This window comes from Nycticebus coucang, chromosome 18 (genome assembly GCF_027406575.1).
Source record: "Nycticebus coucang isolate mNycCou1 chromosome 18, mNycCou1.pri, whole genome shotgun sequence".
NCBI classification, from domain to species: domain Eukaryota; kingdom Metazoa; phylum Chordata; class Mammalia; order Primates; family Lorisidae; genus Nycticebus; species Nycticebus coucang.
Genome location: NC_069797.1, coordinates 58,614,000 through 58,633,852, shown reverse-complemented (window position 1 = coordinate 58,633,852; position 19,853 = coordinate 58,614,000). Strand labels below are relative to the sequence as shown.

The window sequence follows — 19,853 nt, the reverse complement described above, 5'->3', positions numbered from 1 at the left end:
GATTACAGGAGCCTGCCATGATGCCCCGCTAGCTTTTTCTTTCTTTTTCTTTTTTTGCAGTTTTTGGCTGGGGCGGGGTTTGAACCTGTGGTATATAGGGCCGGCGCCCTTCTCCTTGAGCCACAGGTGCCGCCCAGCTTTTTCTGTTTTTAGTACAGACGGGGTCTCGCTCTTGCGTATGCTGGTCTCAAACCCTGATCTCAACCAACCAACCTGTCTCAGCCTCCCAGAATGTTAGGATTACAGGCATGAGCCACTGCACCTGGCCTTTGCCTAGTCTTTTAAATCTGCTCCTCCTCTTCTGTTCTTTCCCACCTCTTCTCTAACTGACATAGCCTCAGATTTTTCCCTTCTCTAGTCCCTTCTCCAATTTGCTTGGTGGGGGGGGGGCAGGGGGCAGAATTGCTTGGGATTATTAAAGCAGCATCTCCAACCTAAGACTAACCTATGACTCACCCACCCTTCATAGCCAGGTGAAATCCTACCCTTCCTTCAAGGCTACTCCAGAATTTTCTCAAGCAGAGTTAATCTTTCCTTTTTCAGCAATATAATCTTTACTTTTTAATTTACATTTAAGACAGAGTCTTGCTATAGCATTGACTAGAGTGCAATGGTATCAATCATAGCTCACTGCAACCCCAAACTCCTAAGCTCAAGTGATCCTCCTGCCTCAGCCTCCCAAGTACCTGGGACTGTAGGCAGACAACTTCCACACCTAGCGAATTTTTCTATTCTTTTAAGATTTGGGGTCTGGCTTGTCCTCAGGCTGGTTTTGAAGTCCTGAGCTCAAGCCATGCAACTGCCTTGGCTACCCAAAGTGCTAGGATTATAGGCATGAGCCATCCAAGACCCTGAACTTTCATTAGATACGTATCTGTTGACATTTTTTATTTTTTTAGAGACAGAGTCTCGCTTTGTCACCCTTGGTAGTGTGCCATGGCATCACAGCTCACAGCAACCTCCAGCTGTTGGGCTTTGGCGATTCTCTTGCCTCAGCCTCCCTGGTAGCTGGGACTACAGGTGCCCGCCACAAAGCCTATTTTTTTTGTTGTTGTTGTTGTAATTTGGCTGGGGCGGGGTTTGAACCTGCCACCCTACTCACTGAGCCACAGGTGCCGCCCTACATTTTTTTTTTTTTTTGAGACAGTCTCACTATGTCGCCCTCAGTAGAGTGCTGTGGCGTCACAGCTCACAGCAACCTAAAACTTAAGTGATTAAGTGATTCTCTTGCCTCAGCCTCCTGAGTCGCTGGGACTATAGGCACCCGCCACAATGCCTGGCTATTTTTTGTTGCAGTTATCATTGTCGTTTAGCAGGCCTGGACCTGGGTTGAACCTGCCGGCCTTGGTGTATGTGGCTGGCGCCCTACTCACTGAGCTATGGGTGCCTAGCCATATCTGTTGATTATTTTTTTAAATTTAATTTTTGAGACAGATTCTCACTTTGTCACCCTCAGTAGAGTGCAGTGACTTCATAGTTCACAGCAACTTCCAACTCTTAGGCTCAAGAGATTCTCTTGTCTCAGGCTCCCAAGTAGCTGGGACTACAGGCACCCACCACAACACCCAGCTATTTTTAAGAGATGGGGGTCTTGCTCTTACTCAGGCTGGATTCAAACTCGTGAGCTCAGGGAATCCACCCACCTCGGCCTCCCAGAGCGCTAGAATTACAGGTGTGAGCCACTGCGCCCAGCCCACTATTTTTTTTATTTGAGTACTGTGGCGTCATAGCTCATAGCAACCTCACTCTTGGGCTCAAGTGATCCTCTTGTCTCAGCCTCCCAAGTAGCTGAGACTACAAGGTGCACACCACAATGCCTAATTTTTAGAGATGGGGTCTCACTCTTGCTCAGGCTGGTCTTGAACTCATGAGCTCAAGTGATCCACCCACCTCATCCCCCTAGAGTGTTAGGATTACAGGCATGAGCCACCACATCCAGCCCCTGTTGATACTTTTTCATTCCATTCTTGCACATCCTTGGATCTGGGTTGACTGGCCCTCAACTCCTCCCTTGTCCTGTCTTTCTCCAAGCCAAGAAGAGAGCTCTGTTTTCAGTTATAATGCAGATGATATCAGCGCCTAGCAGGTATCTTACTGCTGGGATTATCTCAGTCAATACATACCTTTAGATTTTATTAACAACTTGGTAGAACTACGGCTGTATGGTTGCCATTTCTTTGCAGCCTACTCCTTTGGCAGCCAAAATTTCTTACAGTTGTATGGAAAATACTTTCTCCTCCCTAAAGTGAGGATGAAATGAGAGGTAGAGGAATGAGGAAGAGATGAACAAAAGATCTAGCAACAGCATGACACAGTGAAGTAACATGATGGAGTATAAAGACCATAGGTGTTGGATTCAGGCAACTTGAGTTCAAATCCCGCTCTTCTTTTCCTTGGCAGAGTGCTGTGGTTTCACACAGCTCACAGCAAACTCCAACACCTGGGCTTAGGTGATTCTCTTGCCTCAGTCTCCTGAGTAGCTGGGACCATAGGCACCCGCCATAATGCCCAGCTATTTTTTGTTGCAGTTCAGCTGGGGCTGGGTTTGAACCCGCCACCCTCAGTATATGGGGCCAGTGCCCTACCCACTGAGCCACAGGCACCGCCCATCCAAGGGCACTTTTTTTTTTTGTGGTTTTTGGCCGGGGCTGGGTTTGAACCCACCACCTCCGGCATATGGGACCGGAGCCCTACTCCTTGAGCCACAGGTGCCACCCCCAAGGGCACTTTTTAGTGAATTTATTCAGGAAAAAAAATTAAAAAACCACTACTACCACCATAGCTGAGTTGATCCAGTGTAGAGGACAGAGGAAGCAGACAGCTTTCAGAGAACTACTGATCTGGATCAGCTGGGCTGATAAGACAAAAACAAACTTATAAACCAAAGCCAAGGGTCTCTAAGGTCTTCAGAGACACTACACAAAATACTATGATTTATTAGCAACCACATAAGCATCTTTTACACATTTTATACTTGTTTCACAGGGAAGGTGGACTCATAGTAATAAAATATCAATAATGTATCTTTTTTTTGAGATAAGAGTGTCACTATGTTGGTAGTGCGCTTGATGTAGGATATGTTTATTTCTAAATATTATTCTACAGCCTTGGAGTCACAGCTTACAGCAACCTCAAACTCTTGGGATTAAGTGATTCCCCTGCCTCAGCCTCCTGAGTAGCTAGTAGGTGCCCACCACAACGCCCAGCTATTTTTGGTTACAGTTGTCGTTATTTAGCAGGCCCGGGCTGGCTCGAATCCACCAGCTTCCGTGTATGTGGCCAGCTGAGCTATAGGTGCCGAGCCCAATATGTTATTTAAGATACATTACTGGGCTCCACGCCTGTAGCTCAGTGGTTATGGCGTCGGCCACATACACAAGGGTGATGGGTTCAAATCTGGCCTGGGCCAGCTAAACAACAACTGCAACAAAAAATAGCTGGGTGTTGTGCCAGGTGCCTGTAGTCCCAGCTACTTGGGAGGCTGAGGCAAGAGAATTGCTTAAGCCCAAGAGTTGGAGGTTGCTGTGAGGTGTGATACCACGGCACTCTACCAAGGGCAATATACTGAGACTGTCTCAAAAAAAAAAAAAAAATACTGCTGGAAAAAAATTATAATGCACTAGATAATAGTGCAGAAACAAAGTGCAGCTGGCAACTTAATACATGAAAACAATGTTGAATCAGTCATGCCGGGAGTGATACATTTTGCCCCTCTTTGGTCAGTCCTGGAGCAGTAACCACTGAAAGTGGAATGACAAATATGAACTAAAGGCTAAAATACTGAAGACCAAATAGGACCACACTCTAAAATCAGTTTCACAATGAAATACTTGGCCCTCTGGTCTGTAAATAGTGATCTGCCTGTAGTTTCCACCCCTACTGCAGTATCTATTGCAAGATCAGACCTCCTCCATTATCCAGATTACAAGACAAGAGGTTCCTGGTGAGTCACAACCCAGGGAGGGGTAGCTGCTGTTTACCAACATGTATTCCTATACATAAATGACTTGAGTGGCAAGGATTTTTTTGAGTTTATCTTGAATACATTTACTTTTAAAAAGACTGTCTTGCGGCGGCGCCTGTGGCTCAGTCGGTGGGGCGCCGGCCCCATGTGCCGAGGGTGACGGGTTTGAACCTGGCCCCGGCCAAACTGCAACCAAAAAATAGCCGGGCGTTGTGGCAGGCACCTGTAGTCCCAGCTGCTCCGGAGGCTGAGGCAAGAGAATCGCTTAAGCCCAGGAGTTGGAGGTTGCTGTGAGCTGTGTGAAGCCATGGCACTCTACCGAGGGTCATAAAGTGAGACTCTGTCTCTACAAAAAAAAAAAAAAAGACTGTCTTGCTGGGAAGCGTGTGAAGGAAAGTTTACTTGTCAAAGGATATTGAACATCAGTTCTCATTCCTGCACTGTAAGAAGAGGACTACCTTGTTAGGAAGATGTCAGTTCTGTTTTTTTTTTCTTTTTGGCCGGGGCTGGGTTTGAACCCACCACCTCCGGCATATGGGACCTGCGCCCTACTCCTTGAACCACAGGCGCCGCCCCAAGATGTCAGTTCTTACAAGATAAAGGGCTTATGTTAAAGTCAATTTGGGGTTAACTCCCTAAGAAACATTATTCTCAGATATTTCCATTCCGAAGTTTTAGAGGCAGCTATGAAATACAGTCTTCCCTGACCTTGGGATCAGGAAGAAGAACATGTATTTATAAAAGAAATTTAAGGGCGGCGCCTGTGGCTCAACGGGTAGGGCACCGGTCCCATATGCCGGAGGTGGCGGGTTCAAGCCCAGCCCCGGCCAAAAAAAAAAAAAAAAAAAAAGAAATTTAAGGGCGGCGCCTGTGGCTCAGTGAGTAGGGCGCTGGCCCCATATGCCGAGGGTGGCGGGTTCAAACCCAGCCCCGGCCAAACTGCAACAAAAAAATAGCCGGGCGTTGTGGTGGGCGCCTGTAGCCCCAGCTGCTCTGGAGGCCGAGGCAAGAGAATCGCGTAAGCCCAAGAGTTAGAGGTTGCTGTGAGCCGTGTGACGCCACGGCACTCTACCCGAGGGCGGTACAGTGAGACTCTGTCTCTACAAAAAAAAAAAAAGAAATTTAAATTCTGGCCTCAGGACTGTAAAACCTGCTTCAAATACAAGAAGATGGCTCCCAACTCATCTAACAGAAGCCTCAAGTTGAACATATTCTGATACCAACAACTGACTCATGTTGTCACTCACTGCTATAAAAATAAAGATTAGAACAACCCAAGTTTTTTATTAATGAAGTTTTTTTTTTTTTTTTGTGGTTTTTGGCCTGGGCTGGGTTTGAACCCACTTCCTCCAACATATGGGACCGGCACCCTACTCCTTGAGCCACAGGCACCACCCACAACCCAAGTTTTTTTTTTTTTTGTAGAGACAGAGTCTCACTGTACCGCCCTTGGGTAGAGTGCCCTGGCATCACACGGCTCACAGCAACCTCTAACTCTTGGGCTTACGCGATTCTCTTGCCTCAGCCTCCCGAGCAGCTGGGACTACAGGCGCGGGCTACAACACCCGGCTATTTTTCTGTTGCAGTTTGGCCGGGGCTGGGTCCGGACCTGCCACCCTCGGCATATGGGGCCAGCGCCCTACTCACTGAGCCACAGGCGCCGCCCACAACCCAAGTTTTTTTTTTTTTTTTTTTTTTTTTGTAGAGACAGAGTCTCACTGTACCGCCCTCGGGTAGAGTGCCATGGCGTCACACGGCTCACAGCAACCTCTTAACTCTTGGGCTTATGCGATTCTCTTGCCTCAGCCTCCCGAGCAGCTGGGACTACAGGTGCCCGCCACAACGCCCGGCTATTTTTTGGTTGCAGTTTGGCCGGGGCTGGGTTTGAACCTGCCACCCTCGGCATATGGGGCTGGCGCCCTACTCACTGAGCCACAGGCGCCACCCACAACCCAAGTTTTTTAAAACATCAAACTAAGCACAATGAGTTGGGGCATTAACTGTATGCCACAATTGATTCCTTTAACATAGGTTTAAGCACACATGCCCACATGTACACTGTAGTTACACACCAGGGCAGAACCCTCTTTTTTTTTTTTGAGACAGAGCCTCAAGCTGTTACCCTGGGTAGAGTGCTGTGGCATCACAGCTCACAGCAACCTCCAACTCCTGGGCTCAAGCGAGTCTCCTGCCTCCACCTCCCAAGTAGCTGGGAATACAGGCGCCCGCCACAATGCCCGGCTATTTTTTGGCTGTAGCCGTCATTGTTGTTTGGCAGCCCGGGCTGGATTTGAACCTGCCAGCTCAGGTGTATATGGCTGGCACCTTAGCCACTTGAGCCACAGGCGCTGAGCCAGAACCTTCTTAACAAGAGGGTTTTCGGCAGATCTTTTTTTTTTTTTGTGGCCCTCGGTAGAGTGCCGTGGCCTCACACAGCTCACAGCAACCTCCAACTCCTGGGCTTAGGTGATTCTCTTGCCTCAGCCTCCCGAGTAGCTGGGACTACAGGTACCCGCCACAATGCCCGGCTATCGGCACATCTTTTCAAGATGCTAAGTTGGTGGGCACAATGGACATTTCACTGACACCTAAGTAGGGGCTAGGAGAAATGTCTTTATCCCTCCTCCTATTCCTTGCTCCTTTCCTAGAAGACTAACACATCTATCTTTACTAAGCAAGGCGCTGGTGTAGGAGCAGGCCATTCTCATCAAAAGGCATCTTTGATATTCTTCAGCTGGCGCACAGCCAGGTCTACAGGGAGGCTGAACTTAAGGCTGCTCAGACGACTAAGCAAGTTGAGGGCACTCTCAAAGCCTGTGTGTGCCATGTAGCTCCACGGCTGGTAATGGGGCTCGATGAGTGACCCTGACTTGCAGATGAGGTTCATCCAGGACACCAGCCGCTGTTCATTCAGTGCCATGCACACCAAGGCCTTCAACTCTGAGTCTGCACTGCGCTTAAAAGGGTCATGTTCTGTCAGCACCATGTGGATGGCTGTTAGTAGGCTCTGTTTAGGGGTCACAGCAGTGCTTCCCATAACAGGCAGGGCAAAGGACTGGGAGAGCTTCCGGGCTGGAGATTCCACATAAGCACGGCCATTTTTAGCATGGTAGTACTTTACAAAGAGCTCCCAGGGGTGCATAGTTTCAGGAGCCGAGGAGAAGGCTGGCAGCAAACAAGCAATAGGGGCCATGACGAGGCTCATGCCTGAGGAGGAAGCATACAGTCCATGGGCCAGCAGGTCCCTCACAGCCACCGTCAGCTCCTTCCGTACTGCCAGGGTCAGCTCATCCTTGCCTCCTAGAGAGAGGTCCTGGAGGTTGGCAGAGGTGATTACATGGTCATGAGGCTGGTGCCTCAAGGCTAGCTGCTTCACTCTGTCCACTGACACCTCCAGCCTCTTCAGTAAGGGAGAGTAGTCTCTGTTAGCCTGGCCCTGCTGCCACAGAGTTGGCGGGATCTGTCCTGTGGCACAACCAAACTGGCTAACAGCAAAGATCTGGAGCACTGCCAGAGCTCGCCGCATCAGGTGCAGCCCTGTCTCCCGGACTCTCTTCACATCTTCCACTTTTGCTTTTTGGAAAAGAGAATAGTTCATCAGTGAGAGGCCATGATGGTGCAAAGCTACTACATTCAGCAAGTCACAAGCTGAGGCAGAATCTTGCTTCTGACCACATTATGGGTCGCATATGAAGGCAAGAGCCATCTAGGATATAGCTAAACTTCCTTTTTATGGGTTTATAATAAATCACTATATTGAGATATAATTCACATAGCATATAATTTAGTTTAAAGTATGCAGTTGTTTTTGGTATATTCAGAATTGTACAACCATCACTGCAATAAATTTTAGAATATTTCATCATCTCCAAAAGAAGCCCCATACCATTAGCATTCCCCCTCTCCATTTTCCCAACTCTTGCAAGCCCTAAGCAATAACTAATCTATCTTCTGTCTCTATAGATTTGCCTATTTTGGAAGATGCACTTACTTTTGCTGTTTCCAGGAGGCAGTCTGCTGCTGCTTGCTCTAGTGGAACCATTTCCTGTGTTCCCTCCAGCCTTGCACTCACAGTGTCCACCACCTGTCTGCAAGGGGCTTCCTACTTCATCTGGAATCAGAAATTACAAAGAGGAGACACACATTTAGCCCCCTTCTTTCTCTTTTTATTTCTTTTAATAGATTTAGGGGGTACAAATTAAATTCCATTACATGTATATATTATATAGTGAAGTCTAGGCTTTTAGTGTACAGGTACCCATCACCCAAATACCCATCACCCAAATATAATACAGGTACATTATACTCCCTAGATAATTTTCATCATCCTTTACCCCTTCCCAGCCTTTCTGCTTGTGAGTCTCCAATGTCCATTATAACACTCTGTGTGCCTGTGTAGCAATAGTTTATCTCCCATTTATTTAGCCCCTTTATGATATTTTTTAAAGGAAAAATAATATTTAATGGTGGCTACCACATGCAAGAATCTCACAAATTCTTACCTTCATTTTATAAAATGGTTACTGGCATAAGTAGTTGGCTCAATAGATATTTGCTAAATGAATCAAGCATGAATCATCATTTTATGGATGAGGAGAGTGGGACTAAAGAGGTTAGTAAAACTGCCCAAGAGCACAAAACCAGTAAGTGGCAGAGCTGGGATTTTAAATATCTGTTTCTGAAACCCAAGTTCTTTCCATCTGCCATGCTGGCTCCTTTACTAAGTGATTGAAACTCGTAAATGGTACACCAAGAGTTGGCATTTTTAGGTATTAGTACTTAGAATAAATATAATTATTATGACATCTGTCCATTCTTCTTTTCCCATCCCCTCCTCTGACCTTGGATGAAGTTGATGAACATCTCAAGGTCTCGGATCTGAGTTTTCAGCTGCTCAACCAACTGTTCTTTGACTCGGGCTGGGTTAACAATCTGAGCCACGGCTGCATCTACACGTTGACGAAGCTCTTCAGTGGACAGGGAACTGATGTCCTCATTCAGGTTCATGTCCAATTTCTTTATTAACTCATCTATGATCACCTACCAAAACCACAAGCATGAGCACACCCTTTGGAATTTTCAGGGAAAGGGCTAGGGAGAAGGAGAATCTTAGCTAACATGTCTGCTACCCTTAAATGGAAATAAAAAGCACACCGACCTCCAAATTTGTGAAATAAAACAATTCAACTGATGTTCAAGGTGAGAACGCAGACTCTATACTCTTAAGAGTAACAAGAACCCTTAGTTCCTCTCTGATAGAAATGGCTTTTCTCTAGCCAGGCATTGTGGTGGGCGCCTGTAGTCCCAGCTACTTGGGAGGCTGAGGCAAGAGAATTGCTTAAGCCCAAGAGTTTGAGGTTGCTGGGCAGTGCCTGTGGCTCAGCGGAGTAGGGTGCCAGCCCCATATACCGGAGGTGGTGGGTTCAAACCCAGCCCCGGCCAAAAACTGCAAAAAAAAAAAAAAAAGGAGTTTGAGGTTGCTGTGAACTGTGATGCCACAGCACTCTACCCAGGATGACACAGTGAGAATCTGTCTCAAAAAAATAAATAAATAAATAAAATAAAATAAAATAAAACTTCTAATCTTTCTTATCCTTTCTTGCCCTACTCTAGGCAACTAAAGAAGAATCACCGTAAAATATCAAGGCACAATACAGCCCAAATATCCTGACATTAGGAACAATTCGAAATCCAGATAACATAACTCCAGTCCAGGCAGAAAAACCACCACATCATAGGAATAAACAAACACGTAGAAAAGGCTATAGCTATATCTCTCCCAGCAGATTTGTCTACCCAGGTTATGTCCTAAATAAATAGAGTATTAAAGTCAGTTTGGAATATTTATCAACTAGTGGTAGGTGATAGGAAAAAGCTAGCTTACATTGGGCAGCGTCTGTGGCTCATTAAGTAGGGTGCCGGCCCCATATACTGAGAGTGGCAGTTTTGAACCCAGCCCCAGCCAAACTGCAACAAAAAAATAGCCAGGCATTGTGGTGGGCGTGTGTAGTCCCAGCTATTTGGGACGCTGAGGCAAGACAATCGCCTAAGCCCAAGACCTGGAGGTTGCAGTGAGCTGTGACGCCATGGCACTCTCTCTACCAAGGGTGACAAAATAAGACTCTATTTCTAAAAAAAAAGCTAGCTTATGTTATATGATGCAACCTAGTAGATTTTTTAAATGACCAAATGAAAGAAATGTTATATTACTACTTCTATTATTAATAATAACCATCAAGGCTGGATACAGTGGGTTATACCTGTAATCCTAGCATTCTGAGAGGCCAAGTAGTGAGGACTGCCTAAGGCCAGGAGTTTGAGGCCAGCCTACAACACAGCAAGAACTCACCTCTAAAATATAGAAAAATTAGCCGGGCATGGTAGCATGGGTCTATAGTCCCACCTACTTGGGCGACTGAGACAGAAGGATCACTGGAGCCCAGGAGTTTGAGGCTGCAGTGAGTTATGATGACACCACTGCACTCTACCCTGGGGGACAGATACAGACTCTGTCCCACCAAAAAGAAAGAGCTCAATCACTGTAATCACAAATTATTACTTTTTTGAGACAGAGTCTCAAGCTGTTGCGCTGGGTAGAGTGTCGTGGCGTCATAGCTCATAGCAACCTCAAACTCTGGGTTTAAGCAATTCTTTTGCCTCAGCCTCCTAAGTAGCTGGGATTATAGGCACCCACCACAACACCCGGCTATTTTTTGGTTGTAGTTGTTTGTCACTGTTGTTTGGCAGACTTGGGCTGGATTCAAACCCGCCAGCACCAGTGTATGTGGCCTGTGCCCTAGCCACTGAGCTACAGGTGCCAAGCCTGGAACCTATATTTTCCATGAGTAGATAAAAAATGGTTCCAAATAATAGTAAAACCTCCCTTTGATTTGGGCCTGCAAAGGGATTTGTAATAAGGTCAAGGGAAAAGTAAGTTGGGAAAGGATCTCCTATAAATGCTGGAAGGGACAAGTTAATCTTGGGCAGTGGTAGAGATGTCCCTGGAGTCTGCTTACCCGCTGTCTTTCCAAGACCACAGACTGTGGCAGGGAGTCATAATTGCCCTCTTGATAGGCAAATGTTTCCAGGTCATCTAGCTGGGTCTTGAGCTGCAGTATCAGTTCCTTCTGCTTCTCCCTTTGTGTTTCCAGACGCTCTTGTCTTTCTTGCTCACTCTAGGAAGAGAAAACACTTGGATGTATTTCATGGGAAAAGGAAAACTCAGGACACATTAAGAATCCTCTCAAGCCAGTGATAACCATTAAAACATGCTTCCAAATAATCCAAATGAAATAACACACTTCATAAGATAGGTTCATAAGAATAATTTTTTTTTTTTTTTCCCAAAGCAACTTATTAAATGAAACTTTTCTTTAAGAAAAAATCAGTTCCGGGCGGTGCCTGTGTCTCAGCGGGTAGGGCGCCGGCCCCATATGCCGAGGGTGGTGGGTTCAAACCCAGCCCCGGCCAAACTGCAACAAAAAAATAGCCGGGCGTTGTGGCAGGCGCCTGTAGTCCCAGTTACTTGGGAGGCTGAGTCAAGAGAATCGCCTGAGCCCAAGGATTTCGAGGTTGCTGTGAGCTGTGTGATGCCACGGCACTCTACCAAGGGCGATAAGGTGAGACTGTCTCTACAAAAAAAAAAAAAAAAGAAAAAATCAGTTCCTCATTGGAAACAGGACGTGAATACAACAAGGCCTCTGGGTAAGACTTTTTTTTTTCCCCCAAAGGCCTAGTTAGGGTAGAAACAACCTATCTTAGCCAAGACAGCCTCTGAGGCATCCCATTCTTTACAGCCATTTGCCACAACACAACTCCTTAATACTTTGTGTAGACAAATTTTGCAAGACAATCTGGGCCAAGAGTGTAGAGAAACTGCTTATAATTCATAAATAGTTTTCTTTTTTTTTGTAGAGACAGAGTCTCACCCTATGGCCCTCGGTAGAGTGCCGTGGCCTCACACAGCTCACAGCAACCTCCAACCTCCAATCGCCTGGGCTTAGGCGATTCTCTTGCCTCAGCCTCCCGAGTAGCTGGGACTACAGGCGCCCACCACAACGCCTGGCTATTTTTTGGTTGCAGTTTGGCCGGGGCTGGGTTTGAACCTGCCACCCTCGGTATATGGGGCCAGCGACTGAGCCACAGGTGCCGCCCCATAAATAGTTTTCTTAAGGTTGAAAGTCCCCCCCCCAATATATTACTACTACTTCCACAAAATCAAAAGAATTAAACCCAAGTGCCTAGGGCAAAGAAAAACTACAAAGCCAAGTCAGGAGGGTGGGAAGATAACAAACAATTTTTTTTTTCTTTTTTGTAGGGACAGAGTCTCACTGTACCGCCCTCGGGTAGAGTGCCGTGGCGTCACACGGCTCACAGCAACCTCTAACTCTTGGGCTTACGTGATTCTCTTGCCTCAGCCTCCCGAGCAGCTGGGACTACAGGCGCCCGCCACAATGCCCGGCTATTTTTTTGTTGCAGTTTGGCCGGGGCTGGGTTTGAACCCACCACCCTCGGCATATGGGGCCGGCGCCCTACTCACTGAGCCACAGGCGCCACCCAACAAACAATTTTTTTAAAAAGCATGTGGGGCTTGGCACTGCCAGCCACATACCCTGAGGCTGGCAACCCAGCCAGGGCCAGCTAAACAACAATGACAACTGCAACAAAAAATGGCTGGGCTATGGGGCAGGCGCCTATACTCCCAGCTACTTGGGAGGCTGAGGCAAGAGAATTGCTTAAGCCTAAGAGTTTGAGGTTGCTATAAGCTCTGACGCCACAGTACTCTACTGAGGGAGACACAGTGAGACTGTCTCAAAAAAAAAAGCAAAAACAAAAAAAAGCATCTGGTAAGTTTCCTGGATCAGTGACTCCTTTTCTCACTTTTTTTTTTGAAGTTTTTGGCCAAGGCCGGATTTGAACCTGCCACCTCCAGTATAGGGGGCCGGTGCCCTACTCCTTTGAGCCACAGGTGCCCAGACTCTCACTTTATCACCCTGGGTGGAGTGCTGTCACATCACAGCTCACAGCAACCTCCAAATCCTGGGCTTAGGCAATTCTCTTGCCTCAGCCTCCCGAGGAGCTGGCACTATAGGTGCCTGCCACAATGCCTGGCTATTTTTTTGTTGCAGTTTGGCCGGGGCTGGGCTCGAACCTGCCACCCTCAGTATATGGGGCTGGTGCCCTACCCACTAAGCCACAGGAGCTGCCCCCTCCTTTTCTCATTTTTAGCCATCACATAGTTTTTCCATTTAAATTATTTTTTTTTGTTTGTTTTTTTTTGTTTGTTTTTATAGAGACAGAGTTTCACTTTATTGCCCTCGGTAGAGTGCCGTGGCATCACACAGCTCACAGCAACCTCCAACTCCTGGGCTTAGGCGATTCTCCTGCCTCAGCCTCCCGAGTAGCTGGGACTACAGGCGCCCGCTACAACGCCCGGCTATTTTTTTGTTGCAGTTTGGCCAGGGCTGGGTTTGAACCCGCCACCCTCGGTATATGGGGCTGGCGCCCTGCTCACTGAGCCACAGGCGCTGCCCGGTCCATTTAAATTATTAAAAACACTTTGAGGTAGTAAGGTTTTGCTAACATAGTCTCAAACAGTAGGCCTTCCTTGCCTTTCCTGAATATCAAAAAGTAAAACTAGTAAATCATTTGTAGCTGTAAGGCTACCTTATAAATTAGAATTCTATAGAGTCTTAAATTTAACCTAAAAATGGTACTTACCAAACCCTCCAGGAGTAAGGTGTAAGAGAGAACAAATGAAAAAAAAAAACAAATTAACTTTTTATTCAAGTATTTTTTTTTTTTAGGACACATTAAAATTTGCTTTAATACTTCTTTGGGGGGGAAAAAAACGCACTTGTAGTGAATGAACAAGAAACATTTTTATGCTATTATTTGTATCTACCATGCCATGAATTCATAGGGAAAGGGGTTCCAGCAGCTCAGGGAGGCACCTTGCCATTTAATGTGACAAAGTGTTGATTGACTTTTGAATTCGTGGGAAATAGGTCCCAGCACCTTGTATCACTGTTACATGGGGACTATTGGTTATCCTGTGTGCTATGCTGTACATATATTATGCCATGAGCTAATGGGGAATAAATAGGTTCTTGCTCCTAAAAACATGGGTTCACTAGTACTCCTTTGTGCTATGTTATATGCTTATTATGCCATGAATTCATAGGGAATGGGTTCCAGGAGCTCAGGCTCCTTTCCGTTAGTTCTCACAAAGTGGGCTTCTTTGGGTGGCGCAGGCTGGCGCTTCAGTTGAACCCAGGTACCTTTCTCTTTGGCTTCCTTCTTTTTCTGATCATTTTCCTTCACACGTTTCAGGAAGCTATCTCGGCTCTTAGAGTGCTTAATATGCTCAATACGAACATTAATCCTCTTCGCGAGGATCTTGCCCTTAACTTGTTTGTTTACAACAATGCCAACAGCATGCTGGGTAACATTGTAAACTCTTCCAGTTTTGCCATGGTAACATTTGTGTGGCATGCCTTTTTGAACAGTACCCATTCCCTTGATGTCTACAATATCACCTTTCTTGTAGATTCGCATATATGTGGCCAAAGGAACAACTCCATGTTTTCTAAAAGGCCTAGAGAACATGTATCGGGTGCCTCTCCTCTTTCCCTTTGTGTTTGTCATTTTGGTGAATCACTGGAAGATGGCGTCTCCGGCCGAAAAGCTATTCAAGTATTTTAAAAAAGCAGTTTTCTTGTTTTAGTTTTGCTCAAAGTGAAAGCTAAGCCTTTCTCAGAATATGCTCTCTTTAATCTTTCCAGAGAGTTGTTGCTTTTCTTAGAACCCTGTACCCCATCCATACTTGGCGAAGGCCTAGCTCTCCTTTAAGAAAACGTTTTCCTGATTTCTTTAGGCAGAAAGATTTCTCCATTTCCTTGTCTGGATTTAGTACACACTTCTTTTTTTTTTTTTTTTGTAGAGACAGAGTCTCACTGTACCGCCCTCGGGTAGAGTGCCGTGGTGTCACACGGCTCATAGCAACCTCTAACTCTTGGGCTTACGCGATTCTCTTGCCTCAGCCTCCTGAGCAGCTGGGACTACAGGCACTCGCCACAACACCCCGCTATTTTTTTGTTGCAGTTTGGCCGGGGCTGGGTTTGAACCCGCCACCCTCAGCATATGGGGCCGGCGCCCTACTCACTGAGCCATAGGCGCCGCCCTAGTACACACTTCTTTTTTTTTTTTTGTAGAGACAGAGTCTCACTGTACCGCCCTCGGGTAGAGTGCCATGGCGTCACACAGCTCACAGCAACCTGTAACTCTTGGGCTTCTCTTGCCTCAGCCTCCCGAGTAGCTGGGACTACAGGCGCCCGCCACAACGCCCGGCTACCTAGTACACACTTCTAATGAAGCTCATATTATATTATTTGTTTAGGATTATGTCTCTAGTCTATGAATTTCTTTTTCTTCTTTTCTTTTTTTTTTTTGAGACAGAGTCTCACTCAAGCTGTCACCCTGGGTAGAGTGCTGTGGCGTCATAGCTCACACCAACCTCTTATGCTCAAGTGATCCTCTTGCCTCAGTTTTTCTATTTTTAGTAGAGACAGGGGTTTCGATTTTGCTCAGGTTGGTCTCGAACTTGTGAGTCAAGCAATCTACCTGCCTCAGACTCCCAGAGTGCTAAGACAGTGGTTCTCAACCTTCCTAATGCCGTGAACCTTTAATACAGTTCCTGTGGGTTGCGACCCACAGGTTGAGAACCACTGTGCTAGGATTATAGGCGTGAGTCATAGCACCTGGCCTAGTCTATGAATTTCTTAAAGGCAAGGGTCTTGATTTTAAACCCCCAGTATCAGCGGCGCCTATGGCTCAGGGAGTGGGGCACGGGTCCCATATACCGAAGGTGGCAGGTTCGAACCCAGCCCTGGCCAAAACAGCAATAACAACAAAAAAATAAACCCCCAGTATCTAACATAGTGCCTGGTACAGGGTATGCTCTCAACACACATTTGCTATATACTACTAAACTGAATTAAGTACAGAAGAACAAATTCTAAAATAAGGAACTCAGACTGGAGGAAGCTGTCTTAACAGCCCAAAGAGAAAGAAGTTTGTTTTTGTTCTTTCAAAGGGGAAAGTCTCTGTTTTTGTTTTACAACTTTATGAAGCCAAGGAAAAAAAAAAACCAGACACAAATTCTGATTCTGTTTTCATGACTATGTTTGCTGAACTCTGTCATTTGCCATGGTATGCTATTTGCTGGAGTTCGGGCAAACAATTTTTTTTTTTTTTTTTTTTTTTTTTTTTTTTTTTTGGTTTTTGGCTGGGGCTGGGTTTGAACCCAGCACCTCCAGCATATGGGACCGGCGCCCCACCCCTTGAGCCACAGGCGCCGCCCCAAACAATTTTAATAGGAAGGAACAATGAGCTCTGGTGGGGGTCAGGCACAGTGGCTCACCCTATAATCCCAGCACTTGGGAGGGCGAGATAGGTGGACTGCCTGAGGGGCAAAAGGATTGCTTGAGCCCAAGAGTTTGAGGTTGCTGTGGTAGTCTCACTTTGTCACCCTGGACAGACAAGAAAAGAAAAAAAAAAGAACTGATAAGAAATAAATCATTTAGTTTAAAGCTGTCCCCTACTTTGCTACTATGTGTTCACGTCAGTATATGCATATAAGATTAAAGCTGTTTATTTATTTATTTATTTTTTTGAGACAGAGTCTCACTATGTTGCCCTGGGTAGAGTGCTGTGGCATCACAGCTCACAGCAACCTCAAACTCTTGGGCTTAAGTGATTCTCTTGCCTCAGCCTCCCAAGTTGCTGGGAGTACAGGCATCTGCCACAACTTCCGGCTATTTTTTTTTTGGTTGTAGTTGTCATTGTTGTTTGGCAGGCCCGGGCTGAGATTGAACCTCCCAGCTGGCGCCCTAGCCGCTGAGCTACAGGCCTCAAGCCTAAAGCCGTTTAGTAAGTGGTTTGAGTACTACTCTTTAAAAAGTGGTACACTGTTTCTGAAAAGAAGAGTTCCACATCACACAGAACCTTTGGTGCTCTTCACTCCTGAACAGAAACTGGCCACGGTAATTCTATCCTTTCTAGTCCTTAAGTCTAGCAGTTTGAGGTGGCTGCGCCTGTGTAGGAGCTGTGGGTTATATGGAGAAGGAAGGAACAGTAAACACAGGATTGCACTGGGGACAGTTCAGATTTTTTTTTTTTTTTTGAGACAGAGCCTCAAGCTGTTACCCTGGGTAGAGTGCCGTGGCATCACAGCTCACAGCAAGCTCCAACTCCTGGGCTCAAGTGATTCTCCTGCCTCTGCCTCCCAAGTAGCTGGGATCACAGGCGCCTGCCACAATGCCCGGCTATGTTTTGGTTGCAGCCATCATTATTGTTTGGCAGCCTGGGCTGGATTTGAACCCGCCAGCTCAGGTATATGTGGCTGGTGCCTTGGCCGCTTGAGCCACAGGTGCCAAGCCCAGATTTTGTTTTTTTTGAGACAAAGTCTTATTATGTCACCCTCGGTAGAGTGCCATGGTGTCACAGCTCACAGCAACCTCAAACTCTTGGGCTGAGGTGATTCTCTTGCCTCAGCCTACCAAGTATCTGGGACTACAGGAGCCCACCACAACACATGGCCATTTTTTTTTTTTTTTTTGAGACAGAGTCTCAGTATGTTGCCCTCGAGGTGTGGCCTGGAGTCACAGCTCACAACAACCTCAAACTCTTGGGCTTAAGCAATTCTCTTGCCTCGGCCTCTAGCTGGGACTAGAGGCCCCTGCCACAACACTGGGTTACTTTTGTTGTTGTTGTCATCATTGTTCAGCAGGCCTGGGGCTGGGTTTGAACCCGCCAGACCCAGTGTATGAGGCCAGTGCCCTAACCACTGAGCATTGGCTGCCCAGCCATGGGAACAGTTCAGATTAAAGTAAACAAATCAATATCTGCTATTGATATATTGGCTAAAACCAATTTAAGTGGGAAGAAAGCCACATATGGGTTGTACCTTGAAGAACAAAAAGGCAAAAAGGCAGCATGTCTTAAGACCTCCAACAAGGTTATCTACATCTGTGTACTTCCAGAGATGCAAAGCCTGTAAAGAAAGGATCCAGGGAGGCGCCTGTGGCTCAGTGAGTAGGGCGCCAGCCCCATATACCGAGGGTGGCGGGTTCAAACCCGGCCCCAGCCCCCGCCAAACTGCAACAAAAAAATAGCCGGGCGTTGTGGCTGGCACCTGTAGTCCCAGCTGCTTGGGAGTCTGAGGCAAGAGAATCGCGTAAGCCCAACAGCTGGAGGTTGCTGTGAGCCGTGTGATGTCATGGCACTCTACCGAGGGCGTAAAGTGAGACTGTCTCCACAAAAAAAAAAAAAAAGAAAGGTTCCCTTAATGTGGTATATTCCCTGCCTCTCAGTGTAGGCAAACTGAATCCATTTTGTCATGGCTACTAGAGGACCTCATTCAGAATGAGGGGTGATGGGTCTAAAAATTAAGGAGGATGGGTGAATGGGTCTAAAAATTCAATCATTAGGAAATTCATATAATCGAGAGTGTGTTTTTTTTCAATTACTAACAGACTCTGCTATTCGCCAAACTTCTCACTCAGAAAAGTCTAAAGATTAAAGACTTTGCCTAGATTCCAGTCAAGTAGGGACAGGTAGTTAATCCAAATTTCCCTATTTCCAACCTGCTTTCCTTTCACTTGCCAACTTTCCCAATCCCCAGGATCAAGATACTCTATCAGCAAAGTGTTCAGGACTTAGGAACTTATAAGGGGGTGGACAAGGAAGCAGGAGCAGCGCTGCTTCCGTTGGTGTTGCCCTCTCTTAGCTCACTAATCCGCCGCTCCTCACGTCATTACACTGGCATCCCTTTCCACACCTTGAGTGCACACCGCACACCCTCAGGTGCCCAGCTCTCCGTCCTCTTGCCCTTCAGCAGGCCCCGCATTCCTGCTTCCAGTCTCTTTAGTCTCCGACGCACGCACTCATCAGTCGGGTGGGCTTCTCACCCCGTCTACCAACATCTGAGTTTGCATCACCATCCACACGATTCCTCTATTTCCATATCCTTCTCGGTCTTGCCCCAGTCTCACCTGGTCCTCGCTCCGCAACCATGGCCGGTCCTCTGGCGGCCTGTCGCCCTCGTCACTGGCGTGGTTCCCGGGCCCCTCATAACCCAGGACATGGGGACAGCCGCGGAAGGCGAAGTCTTCGAGTTCGTGCAGGAGGCGCTGCTGCTCCGCCGGCGCCCCCCGCACCACCTGGCGCAGGCGAAACTGCACCTGAGCGAAGTGCGAGGACAGCGCGAGCAATGCTGAGTCCAGCCGCCGCCGCTCGGCCCGCAGCCGCCGCAGCGTCCGGCCCGGAGAGTCAGGCGGAGAACCTGGGGCCGTGCTGGGCTCATCGGCTGCCGTCTCTTCCACAAACGCAGCCGCCCCAGGCCCGGCCTCCGCCACTGCCCCCACCGGGGCCCAGCGCACCGCCTCGCATGGTGGCAGCGTCTCCTCTTCTTCCTCCTCTTCCACCTTCGCCTTTGGTCCAAGGGCCGCCACTACCTTTACCGACTCGGCAGCCGCTTCGACAGCCGCCATCTTCCCGGAAACGCCTCTGCACGGCAGCCGCGCCCCTCGCTGCCATGGCAACGGCGCGCTGGCCGCGACGCCTGAAGGAGCTTTGGGAAGGAGCAGTTTGCATTGCCTACGTCCTTGGGGGCGGATCTTCCCTGGGGATTTAATTGAGACTAATCATTTTCCTTTTCTTTCTTTCTTTTTTTTTTTTCGGTAGAGTACGTGGCGTCACAGCTCACAGCAACCTCCAACTCCTGGCGTAGGCGATTCTCTTGCCTCGGTCTCCCGAATAGCTGAGACAACGCCCGGCTATTCTTTTGTTGCAGTTTGGCCGGGGTCGGATTCGAACCCTCCACCCTCGG

General features: G+C 47.4%; 1 protein-coding gene across 1 annotated transcript; it reads right to left on the bottom strand.

Moving 5' to 3' along the window:
- Positions 1–5,789: 5,789 nt before the first annotated feature.
- RUNDC1 (RUN domain containing 1) lies at positions 5,790–19,578 on the bottom strand. The gene is made up of 5 exons (XM_053568923.1): positions 19,018–19,578; positions 10,981–11,139; positions 8,806–9,004; positions 7,956–8,075; positions 5,790–7,537 (listed from the first exon to the last, which is right to left on the bottom strand). Exons 1-5 carry the CDS (start codon positions 19,513–19,515, stop codon positions 6,672–6,674), a joined length of 1,842 nt encoding a protein of 613 aa, XP_053424898.1. The 5' UTR covers positions 19,516–19,578; the 3' UTR covers positions 5,790–6,671.
- Positions 19,579–19,853: the final 275 nt, after the last annotated feature.

Excerpts from the sequence above, each read along its gene's own strand:
- RUNDC1 (XM_053568923.1), bottom strand. The coding sequence starts at position 19,515 with ATGGCGGCTGTCGAAGCGGCTGCCGAGTCGGTAAAGGTAGTGGCGGCC. Across the intron at positions 11,140-19,017 it reads GGTTGCGGAGCGAGGACCAG|AGTGAGCAAGAAAGACAAGA; the intron begins GTGAGACTGGGG and ends TTCTCTTCCTAG. Across the intron at positions 7,538-7,955 it reads GCCTCCTGGAAACAGCAAAA|CAAAAGTGGAAGATGTGAAG; the intron begins GTAAGTGCATCT and ends TTTTCCAAAAAG.